Source organism: Protopterus annectens, chromosome 8.part0 (genome assembly GCF_019279795.1).
Source record: "Protopterus annectens isolate FY-2018-M chromosome 8.part0, PAN1.0, whole genome shotgun sequence".
NCBI lineage: Eukaryota > Metazoa > Chordata > Ceratodontiformes > Protopteridae > Protopterus > Protopterus annectens.
This window is the reverse complement of record NC_056741.1, coordinates 846,544,189-846,556,921: the sequence shown is the minus strand read 5'-3', so window position 1 is coordinate 846,556,921 and position 12,733 is coordinate 846,544,189. Positions and strand designations below refer to the sequence as shown.

General features: G+C 37.2%; 1 protein-coding gene across 2 annotated transcripts in view; it reads left to right on the top strand.

Annotated features, from left to right (window-relative positions):
* LOC122809103 (deoxyribonuclease gamma-like) overlaps positions 1 to 12,733 on the top strand; it is a 94,585-nt gene that overhangs the window by 60,557 nt on the left and 21,295 nt on the right. For both annotated transcript variants that reach the window (XM_044080342.1, XR_006365860.1), the window contains exon 7: positions 1,664 to 1,821. In XM_044080342.1, coding sequence (XP_043936277.1) covers positions 1,664 to 1,821 — 158 coding nt within the window. The remainder of the gene's footprint in view (positions 1 to 1,663; positions 1,822 to 12,733) is intronic.

Here is a 12,733-nt window from a genome sequence, read left to right as displayed (position 1 = left end):
CTCATTCAAATTCCTTTATTCTCAGCCAAATTTCCCAGCTACTTGAAACTGCTAATGTGTTCCATTGTTTTACCTTCTATCTCAATTTTCTACTTCTTCTGATTTCCCATATTTATTGCCATGACCACTGTCTTGTCTGAACTCAGTCTCACCCCATGCACCTTCAGTCTTGTATTCTAATCCCCTATCATTTGTTGAAGTTCCTTCTCAGAGTCTTCATAAAGTAGCCTGTTGCTCTCTCCCTTCTGACCTATTAGATAATATAGTCCATCACCAGTATGTACAGGACTGGGCTCAGAACTGACCTCTGATGCACATCCACTTTCACTGGAAACCTCTCTATGAAATCTGAACACTGCATGTACTTCTGTCCTTGGGTCCTTGTACATAGCCTGTAGTAATTCCACCAGTGCTAGTGTGTGTGTATGTGTGTGTGTGTGTGTGTGTGTGTGTGTGTGTGTGTGTGTGTGTGTGTGTGTGTGTCTATGCATTCATGTATATCTTGAAGTATGCAGTGATGATTAAAATTCAAGTTTTCTCATAAGGTATAGCCTTAAACTGCTTTATCATTCATTACTCTGACAGTAAATTGGATTTGCCCCCACCCACTCTCTTAAGAAATTGTTCCTTATATTCAATCTGCATTGCCTTGTCACCAGTGACACCCCATCTCCTCTAGTCTTTGACTAATATAAGGAATACCCTGAAAATAACAAATAGTACCAGACATCCTAAACAGAAGGGTGAGCATTAAGAAGAAACACCTAAGAACATGACTTTCAGGTAATCACTAGCCCAAAAATAGAACAAACCTGATGACAAGATGAGATGCACCAGGATAATCCAAGAAGAAACACATTTTATTACGATTAAGTGCTTTCATCTATATACAAGTTGAATCAGACTTCATCAGAATCTCTGCAACTCTTGAGATGGTTACTGGTTAACATGCTGAGTTATGGAACAAGCATTTGCTGCTTTTTATAATCAGTAGCGTGACAAATGAAAGATACCTGAAGAAAAACTAAATTGATTACCTGTAGCATATGCATATTTCCCAACCAGCCTTAAATCTTCAGCTTAACCTATTTTAATGGAGACATTCTTTGGTTATACTCTTTAAAAAGGTATGAGTGTCAAAGAATTTCTATAATCACCAGCTGGTGAGATGCTTACTATTAATATGTTTTCATTATGCCTTTATAGTCATATTTTATGTTTTGAATTGAATTACATAAAAAAACAGGATACTAAGTTAATATAACATCGTACGCTCCTGTTTATTATTTTAATCAAAATATACATTTAATCATCATCTGTACATTGTTATGCTGATTGACTAAAAGTTTGTAATTATAAAAAGAATGGTGTTTACCAACATTTCTCTCTCATGTATTTACACTTACCTATATTTTGTATTCCTTCTGATATTATGTAACTGTTTTATGTATATGTCAAAAATGTTAAGTGTGAAACTTTTGTCCCCTCTGCTGAAAAAGGGTTTTATCCCAATTAGACGTTTCCAATAAACAAAGATAAATAAATTAATAAAAATTGCTTCATACAAATTATTAAGAGAAGGAGCTAGTCTCCTTATGCACTTTACCTGAATAAACTATTGAGCATATTGTGTGTAATTACTATACAATTATTTCTCCCCCAGAAGATAATGTTTCTTGGAGACTTCAATGCCGATTGTGGTTATGTCCCAAAGAAAGCATGGAAAAATATTCGAATTTGCTCTGAACAAGGTTTTCACTGGTTGATCGGAGAAAAAAATGACACTACAGTCAAAGAATCCACACGTTGTGCCTATGACAGGTGGGAACATTGGTTCTACCTTTGCAAGATGATTGTGTCTTTTTACTGAAATCATATTCTGCACTTCTTAATTGATCTGTTTCTTAACTACAATATTTATGTAGGTGCCTACCATGGTCAGTGAGCTATTTTAGCCTTTGGTTTGTCTTTAGAAAATTGTACTCCATTTGCTGTGCTTATAAGTCAAACTTCTGAACCAGAACAACAGCATGGAGGACTTTGTGTGTCTGCAGAAGAGCCATGTGCATTTATTAATTCATGACTCAATTAAATAGCCCATTCTCAAAAGATCGGTCATTGTCCAGCAGTGCAAGTTTCTGCTCCTAATTAACTCTGTTTCTGCTCTGATATACTATTTGATTAATATATTATTTGATATTATTTGCTTAAATAATATGTTGTGCCAAAGGAAATAAAGAAGACTCAGTGCAGGTATAGTAGGTTGTCTCTGGGGTTAAAGCATGGGATAGGAACTTGTGGTATAGCCAGGGACCTTTTTTCTTGATCTGTACTACATTGCAGAGACAAATCCACAGTTATTTATATGGTGGAACTGTATGTATGTACATATGTATGTATATGGAGTAAGAAACATGAAAAATGTAGGGAGACTACTTAGATGCTAACAGAAAGACAAAGCCTTAACCTCAATCATTATGTATTCTGAGACAAAATTACTTGTATAGAAAAAACAAAACAGAAAAGAGAACATTTGCATACCATGCAGTAATGATTTAGGTTTCCACAAAAGGAGCAGTAATCCTGTCTGGGTTGCTACGGTCTATATTGTGATCATGCTTCTTTCTGGGTACTCCCCCAAATGTTCGAGACAGCCCAAAGGCAATAGCAAGAACGTAGATCTGTTTTGTTTCTCATTACAAGCTCCGCTCTTCTGAGTGGATAAAGAAGGTTTGCTTGTTGTACGCATTATTTCTGCTTCTGCATTTCAATTAATTAGACTTAGTTTTTTTTAATGTAGGGATGGGAGCATTTACTTTAGGGATTCCTTACAAGTGATAATTAAAAGTAGAGGTTCTAACAGTATCACATTTCAGTTTTAACTGCAGGCATTATTACTTATATAGAAATATTGCCAAAGAGAATACCTAAACTTACAAAACATTCTGCATTCACAAGGTAGTACCACAAGGGTGTTATTTTATTATCATTTTATCTCACTGAAAATTGTACTTTCCTGACCAGGATAACAAAGCATTCCCTGTCATGTATTATTTATGCTTTAATGTTTCAGGTCTTCCAGCTTCCAGTTCCTGCCCCCACCTGTGGGACTGATGCCCTGCCCTCAGGTATTTCTTTGTAAATGTTAATTATTTACAAGGAGGGGGTCTGTTAATATCAAAGAACAGTTTTAATTTTAAACACTGTTTAAAACACATCAAATGTATGTTAACAAACACATAACCTGAAAGGATTCTGTATTCATAAGGCAGTGCCACATGAGACTTCTTTTGATTTTATGTTAAACATTTACCTTGCTAAGTGGTTAAGGTTAAGGGTGATATATGTTTCTGCTTTTCTGTGTCAAGTTTAGATGGTGTTTTTGTCTCTCTCTGCCTGTGTTTCTCCACCCAGCTATCTGAGCAAACACTGAAAGCATTACAGGGGTTTCCTGTCTGAATGGAAGAACAGTAATTTAAGAAAGCTCACACCTATTTCTGTGGAAGCCTAACAATTGAAAACAAATATCTGACAAATGGTTTCAAATAATTATGCTAGCAATACTGCACTACAAATGCTTGTGTCAATCTAAAGTTAGGGATAATGTCAGTTGCTTTGTGTATCTACTGGAACAACAGACATCAGGAACCATTTTTGGAGGGAGCGGTATTGTACAGTCTCCAGTCAGAGCTTTGTAGACAGCTCATCTCAAGACAGAACTGGACAACATTTGAGGGATTCTTATTGCTGGACCCAGTGGTGTAGAGTTTGTAGCCCTAATTGTTATACAAGTGACTGTAGTTTGGGTAGCATACCTAAGGTAGGATTGGGTCTATATTAGAAGACCGAAAGTTTAAAACCGTGAACGCTCTAAAGAGCGAAAATGCCGGACCTCAAAGTGCTTTTTTTGAGATCGCAGTAGAGTGAAGATCAGAATGTTTGCCCTTTCCTCACTCTAGTGTGATCTCGGAGTTGGAATATATATTTAGTAGGGGGTGTGGGGGGGGGCGCAGCCCCCCCCCCACAATAATGATTTAGAGGTCTGGCATTTTCGCTGTTTAGAACGTTCGCAATTTTAAACTTTCGGTCTTCTAATATAGACCCGGTAGGATGATGGTGAGTTCTCTTGCACCATGAATGGGAACCAATATTTATACTATTTCAAGTATACCCTTCTCCCCTGAAACAGCCTGGGGAGAAGCAATCCTAGAGTGCTAAGGATGATGGCAGCCTGATGCTTGCCTTCTGCCTCACATTACTCCAGCACTGAGTGGTCAATGAAAGGTTAATTTCCCCCAGTAGAAAGGAAAGAATTTGGGCAATGTAATGAGCTATGCCACATAGTATAGGATAGGGAACTAATGAGTCAGTAGGACACTGAGGAAGTTAGATGGTCAAGCCTGGATGGATAAAATTTTGCAGGGAATGCTTCTGCCAGGTATAGCAATACTTCATCAGATGGTGCTAAGAATGATGCACATTTGAACCACAGTGGGCTCCAGGTTACGTAGAGTGGTAGAACAAAAATACATCTGCTTCCACTTCTCATGTTCTTCTGACACATAGGAACCCTTCTAGGAATGCATGACAGCTGATGCCGATGTGCATAACTGCCTCTGAGAAGATATCACAGTAGGGTGATGAAAGACCCAATAAAATAAGGAAATCTTCTCTGCTGGGCAATGTAGTTATTAGAAGAGTAAACGTTCAGGCATAAGGGGTTAAAATGGTAGAATGCAATGCCTGGTGCTGTGGAAGGGAAGGAAAAGGTAGTAAATTCACAGAATCCAAGCAACAATTTCACTAGACATGAAACTTGATGTAAGTTTTGATAAATGGGCAAATTACCTCCCAGGGAATGAGATCACGTCACAAGTTCAGGTCACAACGTCATACAAGTAGAATACTCCAAGCAAGTATATTCATACAAGACAGAAGCAGGCAAAACATAATACATTAACAAACTGTTGCATGCAAATGTTGCAGTAACTGAGTGAGAGCTAATGACAGTTGATCTAATCTGCACCCAGGTAGAAACAACCATTGTATGAACAACAATGGGGCATTATGAAGAAAAATACTTATTCTGAGGAAGGCACCTTGGCTGATACTTTCATTTTTCCACCAGGAATAAAGGATTGATTTTATGGCTTCAATACATCAAAAAAGGGACAAAGCAGGCTACTGAAATAAATGTATTCTACAGAGAACAAAACAAACAACATTAAGACCTAGTGGTGTTGCATCCGTAAGTTTTCTATAGTAGCAGATAGGAATAAGTGATTACTATTAAAGTCCAGGGTGGTAGGGAGTTAAAAAAAAAACTTTATCACACAACCTCACACTTAGCCTTCTGCAACAACAACAACAACAACATAGGTTCATAGGTAAGTACTAGGCTGGCTGCTTTTGTGGGCCATTTTAAGCCTAGCCAATTTCCCCTTTTTGCACTCAAAATAACTTATCCCATTTGGTTAAAGAATGTCCTTACCCATCCCATGGTTGATAATTACATATTACCCCTAATGAGAATAAGTGGGATCATACCATAGACAATTTGAGGGACCCATGCATGGATAGGAGGAAGCATTTAGGAGCTTGTTCATTAGTAGTACATGGGGCAGTTCTATGATAAATGTTCTGTTTCCCATGTGTAGATCCAAGTTGTTCTTGAAAATGAACAGGGATGAACTTTGTTTTATGTGGATGGGAGTCTGCTCTACAGCAGTGATATCCTCTGCGAGATATACCTGTCCCTCCAAACTGTTCTGTTGATGTTTTAGAAGAGGTTTAGATCCCTGGAATGAGTATTTATGATGCCATTTGACTTCCTGAAGTGCAGTAAATCCATCAGTAATGGGTCAGAGGATGCCTTCTATGCCAGACGCAGGTCAACTCTTAGCAGTTTGCAAGATACCAAATATAGTGAAAGGACTCTGAGTCAGTCCATGTAGGACATTTTGTTTAGACCTTGTATCCCCTTTAGTAAGGTATCTCTGTGGGCATTCCAGTTGTTGCATGTGTCTGGGCAGATACGTGCCAAAGGGAGCATTATATTCAATGATTTGTCTAATGAGGGCCGAGTAAAGGAAGACAATGACATCCCTAGATCTAGACACAATCCCTTTGGTTATAAGCTGTGCAATATAGAAGGACTTTCTTACAACAATGGGGATGTTGGAAAAAAGTTAGAATACTGTCCACATAAGTTAGTCAGTTCTTAGGGACAACAATGGAAGAACTGCAGAGAAGCTGACAGCTGCTGAGTGATATTCCCTGTAAGGCTGTGAAGAACTCTTTTAAGTATGACCGAGGTGATATAATGAAATCATTACCCCATCAGAAAGATTATGCTACAGGTGGTGATATGAATGTACAGGAATACACAGCATACTCAGCCTAACAATATACAACTGCCCATGATTTCTCTTCCACTTCAGTGAAGACATATTTCTGTACCACACATCTACTTAGCCTGATGAACAAACTACCACGTAGTTACTAACCAGAAAGTGAAATCACGGATAAGGAGATCTCACCACTTTTATTGATATAACAAACCTTTTCCAGTCCAGGTCATGTATGCCTTCAGCTATACACTATTCACACTCAGGGCCAGCCTTAAGCATAGGTGAACTTGAAGAACCCTGTTTATTTTTTAGAGCAATGTTTCATTGCCTTTAAAAAATAAATAAATAAATAAAGCACCTAAAGGAAAAAGAAAATGCCCAAGGGAATATTGAGTGATCTAAGGAGTGGTGCCCAGCTCCACTTTCAACATAAATCATGTTTTTAAATGTTGCAAGGTTATGTGAGCACAGACCTCACATCATTCAAATGTAGGTGCAAAAATGTGCCTAAAGGAAGTGTGTTTTTAATATATATATATATATATATATATATATATATATATATGTGCATATATTTAATCAGGAATATTATGCAAAATTAGGAGCATATTTCAAGAAATGGCATGGTGAATTAGTGTTATAATTTTTAAATAAGGTTGGCAGTGATCAACCAGTTACTCTTTTATAATGTTTATGGCTTTGTTATGCGGACAGTTGAGATAAGAAGAGTGATGTGTTGGTGAGATAAGTGTTTTTAAAATATTGCTGGTAGTGATCAATCAAATATTTTGGCAATATTTCTGACTTTGTGATTTATGTGGAGAGTTGAAGTGAGACAGTATTATTTTTACATGGGTGCTGACAGTAATCTGTCAGATATTTTGGACAATATTTCCCTGGCTTTGTGGTATATGTGGAGCAACGTGGGTTGGCATACTTCAACATGTGCTAACTTGTTTATGTGGACTCTGGAGGTGAAATATTACATAGCCATCAGACATAGGTCTCAGTGAAGCAGGGACAATTTTCAACAGAAATGGGGATAAATTTAGAAACAGTCAGGGACACTTTTAAAATATTAGTACTATTAACACACTGACAGATTAAGAAAAAGTTAATATACATTTCTAGAATTAAAAGACATTGCTATCTCTAATTATTGTTGTTATTTATTAAGTGTAATTCACCACCTTTTCCGCAAAAGTCACAATTTATGGAGAGAATAAGAGAGACTGAGATAAAATTTGAGTCAAAATCAGGGACAGTTGAGAGACCTGTGATCAGATGTCATGGCTATAACTGTTGGTTGGGGGTTGTGGTTGGCTAGATGTAATTAACTGATCATCTTGTTATTTGCTCAGTTTAAACAGTCACTTTCTGGCTTAGCAGGACTAGTGTGCATTTGTGAGAAGTAAGATGAACCACTTACCTGGATACCTGATAGGCATAGACAGACAATTGTTGCAGCTTTCTTCTTTTACATTGAAATGACTAGCTGCCTACTGCTGTTTGCTTATTATTTTGTTTTGCAGGACTAATGTGATTATATGAAGCAATGTGTACCGTTTTAATGTGTGGCAACCATTTGCTTGGAACAAAGGAGAAATACAAAGTCATCCTCTTTTATCACACTCTTATGTCTGAATTGTACATAGAAGTGACTATAACTGCTTGCTGGTGGTTGTGTGGATGAAAGTAACTCACCCCATTGCCACTTGCTCACTGTAACACTCATTCCTCAAAAAATAAGGGATAAATGCATCATAGAATACCCAGACATTAAGAATGTCTGGGGGCTGGGAGGCCCCCACACACCAAGGTTGAACTGGATTTTGACAAGGGCTTAGTAATTACTTCTACCATGAACCTCACCTAGTCTAAAATCAGCCCTACTCATAGGTGTATACAGAAGGTCTCTGTAATTGTGTGTGGAGCTAGGCAAATGTTATTACTTCTTTAACATTCCTCCCAAACTTTAGAGGTCACTGTATCTTGTGTTGGGCTGGTGATAGTCTGAGCATGATTTCTTTATTCCCTCACAAACTTCATAGAGTTGCACGGAGGGTGTATTGGAGCACTGTACTGTCTCTAGAAGTAACAAGTCGTAAACATTATTGTAATCATTATTTTTTCATTTCCTCATGATCAGACATATGGTGTATATATAGACGGCTATCTTTTGGGGAGAGTAAATATGCATGCTGTTTATACATGTCTGACAGCAAATATGTTCTGTTCTGTTTGTCTTTTCAGTTTTGCCCCATTCTGACATTAGGGGGGTACACAGAAGGTGGCTGCCTTTTGGGGGCAGAAGATCAGGAGCCATACTGTAGATAAATATGACTGCAGCAACTTGAAATATAACTGTGGGCATTTATGCCTTAATTTTAATCCCAATTTAACACCGGAGGAGGATACATAGAAACTGCCTACCTATTTTGATTTGGGGAAGGTTGGGGGCAAGTATTATTCAGGGATATAAGTATCCTCACAAGCATTTGCTTTATCAAGTTTATTGTGAAGTAGTGTTTGGTCAGCTTTGAGCATTAAAAGTTGGATACAACTTATTCTACCCTTGAAAGAAAAAAGTAGGATTGAATTTATTTTCCATACACATGATTTTTTTTCAAGCCATCACTGGATCAAAAGGTTAGAAAAAAGATCTCTGAAATGCACCTTGAGCATCTGTAACCCTATGGCATCTGGGTGCCTAGCAACCCCCTACTTAATTCTATTATTAATGGATAGTCTTGCTCAGTTAGGATGTGCTGAAAGGATGCAGGAAAAAGCAGAGTTGAAAAGTAAGACTGAATGTCTTTCTTTGATCAGGGTTTTTGTTCAGACCATTATTGGATGTAAAGGTTGTTTAAAAAATACTAACATGCATCTTGGAGCAACTAAAAACCTCATGGCTTAATACTGTTATTCCCACTACAGTTATTACAGTGTTGACTTGGTTAGGTAGTATGTGCTGAAAGGATGCAGGAAAAAACAATGTTGAGTAATACTAAAATTCTTTCTTTCTTTGAATGGAAAGGTTGTTTAAAATGCTCTAAAATGCATCTTGATATATCTGGAAACCTCATGGCTTCTGAGAGCTGATACTTGGCTTAATACTGTTATTTCCATTACAGCTATTACAGTGTAGTCTTACTTAAGATGTGCTGAAAAGATGCAGGTAAAAAGAAAGTTTAAAAGTAAGACTAAATTTCTTTGTTTGATCATGGATTTTGTTCAGCCAATCATTGGATGAAAAGGTTATTTAAAAATGCTAAAACACATCTTTGGCCGTCAAGAAACCTCATGGCTTCTTCGGGTCTTGTGGCTCCCAGACCCTTGGCTTAATGCAGTTGTTTCCTCCACAGTTATCAGAATGCAGTGTTGTCTAGATAGAACATGTTGAATGAATCAGTGAACTGCAGATTGGATGAATATCTGCAGGAAAAAGATGAAGATCAAGACAAGAGGGCCCTGTTTACACCTGTATCTGTGTGCAAAAGAACTAGAATATGCTTCCTATGAAGAAGTGTTCCTGTCTGCAGGATTCCAGAAATAATTTAGCACCCTCTTTGATGTGTTTTTTATGTTGCAGATAGTATGAAGATGACCACCAACCCCAGTACATAATTGTGGATTTCAGGTAGGCAGCCACTAACAGCAAAAAAGACAATTCCATCAAATGTGCATCATGGCAGTTGTTTTAATCTAGAATAGATTATATGGTGACAAATGCAGGCACTCAAACTTCCTGCAGTTTATGGTATGGATAATAACTTTGTAAAGCTGTGCAAACACCTTTTGATACTGAGTTTCTTGCGCCCGCTGATATCCTTACAGCTTTTGAGGAGATCTGTCCACAGCGACATTCTGTGACATCAGAGACAGTTGTGAGCTGTAGACACAACACCGATACCTCACAGGACACAAACAGGCTGACACCCACACACATCATGTACACCCACAAGTAACACGGAGGATTCCTACATCACTTACTTGAATGCATTTGGAAGGACTGTGAGAGGAAGCAGAGTACCTTATGATTATCCCATGTCCATTTTTAGAATAAGATTTCTTCCTATAAGCCAATGCCAACATGGAAACTGAATTAAAAAAACATAAATCCACCAACAGGTATGCTCAGAATCAGATAAAAATCACACACACACACACACACACACACACACACACACACACACACACACACACACACACACACACACACACACAAAACAAACATATAACATCAATGTAATGCCTGTTTTTACTTTATAAAAATGAACAAGCATAGGAATCTGTAAAAAAAAAATCAGGGAAACTAGTGGTCTTAAAACTTCGTTGATAAGCTCAGTTACAACAATTCCCATAAAATCATGAAAACCAGATAGTGTTCCAAAGCAACAAGCCTTTATTTGACACAGACAACCAAGCCTCGGTAATTAAAATCAGAAATATACTGTCTTGTATTAAACTGCAAATTTGCACTTTCTCCCACAGCTTCTCTATCAGTGTCTAGTAATCTTGCATGGCTGTTGCACCTGTTAAACACTGACTGATGTAGCAGTGTACTGGTTTGGTATAAAAAAATGAATAATTTTTTTTTTTTTTTTTTTTTTTTTTTTTTTATTACTGAGGATGAGAAAGCATCTCTAGCCATATTATGAAGCCAAAAAAACTTTGATATCCACTTTCTGGAAACAATTACCACACAGCATAAACTTTGCACAAGTACAAATCATCACTCTGTAAACAAAGTATGCAACAATAAGGGGATGGTATGAGATCAGCTGTTTGGGGCAGCCTCTGAATCAATTATAGGAAGTAACTTTTATATGTCATGAGTACCGGAAGCATGAAACTCTCCTTTTGCAGGGTCAAACACTGTGGGGACATGTAGTAGCACATGGACTTGAATGAGGGCTTAGTAATATGGAAAATATGTAAGATACTCGGCTAGAATATGGCACATTCTATTGAGTAGATAAGAGTTGGAAGTCCAAGCAATACTTTTTTGAAATTAGATTCTGTTCGTATTACAGACATGAGAGTTAACATGTAAGAAAAAATGTTTTTGTAAAACAAAGACAAAAGGAAGGCTGTAAGGGGTCTGACTAATACATTCAGAACATTCAAAGTCAGAGTGTTTTTAGAAAATATTAGACCGCAAGCATACTCAAACAAAATTATACAAAGGTTTCAAGGCCAAATCAGACTATATAGTGAAACTATATTTGAAACTCTAGGGTGTGAATGTCCATCAAGTTATAGTTTAATTTTCTGTAAACAGGTATATCACAAACAGATGGGACACTTTGACAGATGTTGGGGAGGGTACAGCCATAATGAGAACATAGCACAAATATACAAGGCAGATTGATACACAGATCTCAGATATGGTTAGTCAGGGCATCATTTTCTAGTGTCAGAATTTCTGCTGCCAGATAATAAGACATTTCTAGTATTATTTCTGACAGATCAGATAATCAGATTTATTTAATCAAACAAAACCCTAACACAATCAAAATCCCTGACTCACTATTTTGATTGACTTGATCCATCTGGCTAAAGATAACTGCAGAAGGGTGTATATGATTTTCCCTTTCAGTATGAGATAATGGTGATAAACATGAAGTCCTGAACTGCATAGAAACATGACAGTTTTGTTTTGCATGGAGATTAAGATAGATCCACAGATAAAATATGTGATTTTTACCCAGCCAATTATATGTTCTTTCTCATATTGTTGGTATGAATTTATTGTGGTGTGCTTTGCTGAGCAGGGATTTGTTGTGTCTCAGCTCATCCAACACTTAAACAGGAAGAGATGCACTTGACCCCCCCCCCCCCGTGGGACTTGTCCTTGAATTTCACTAAGCTGGGTTTTACTTGACTAATCTCATTGATATGAGTCACTGAAACCTAACTCAACAATTAGAAACATATATATGTATGTATGTATATATATATATATATATATATATATATATATATATATATAGATGTATACTGCTAACTGAAATAATAAACTTCTGAAGCTTTTTTTTTGCAGGAGGGATGCCCACCTGCACCCCCTAACATTCGGTGCTAATTAGATATACCATCTCTAAGACCACACTAAAGTGGGAGAAGGGCAAATTCCCTGATTCCTGCTGTACTGCCATCTCGTTCAGTAAAAAAACACGTATGTGTGATCAACTGATTTTCTGTGACACATACTAACTTTTTTCCAGATCGACAAAGTATCTGTAACAATATTTATATACTTTGTTAAGAAATAAAAGATGCTTTACTGAAGAAGTTCTATAGTAGAAGAAGCAAAGTTGGGAAAGAGAAAGAGCTTAGGGTAGTGAGGGATCAACAAAATTATGTTTACTGATAACCATATT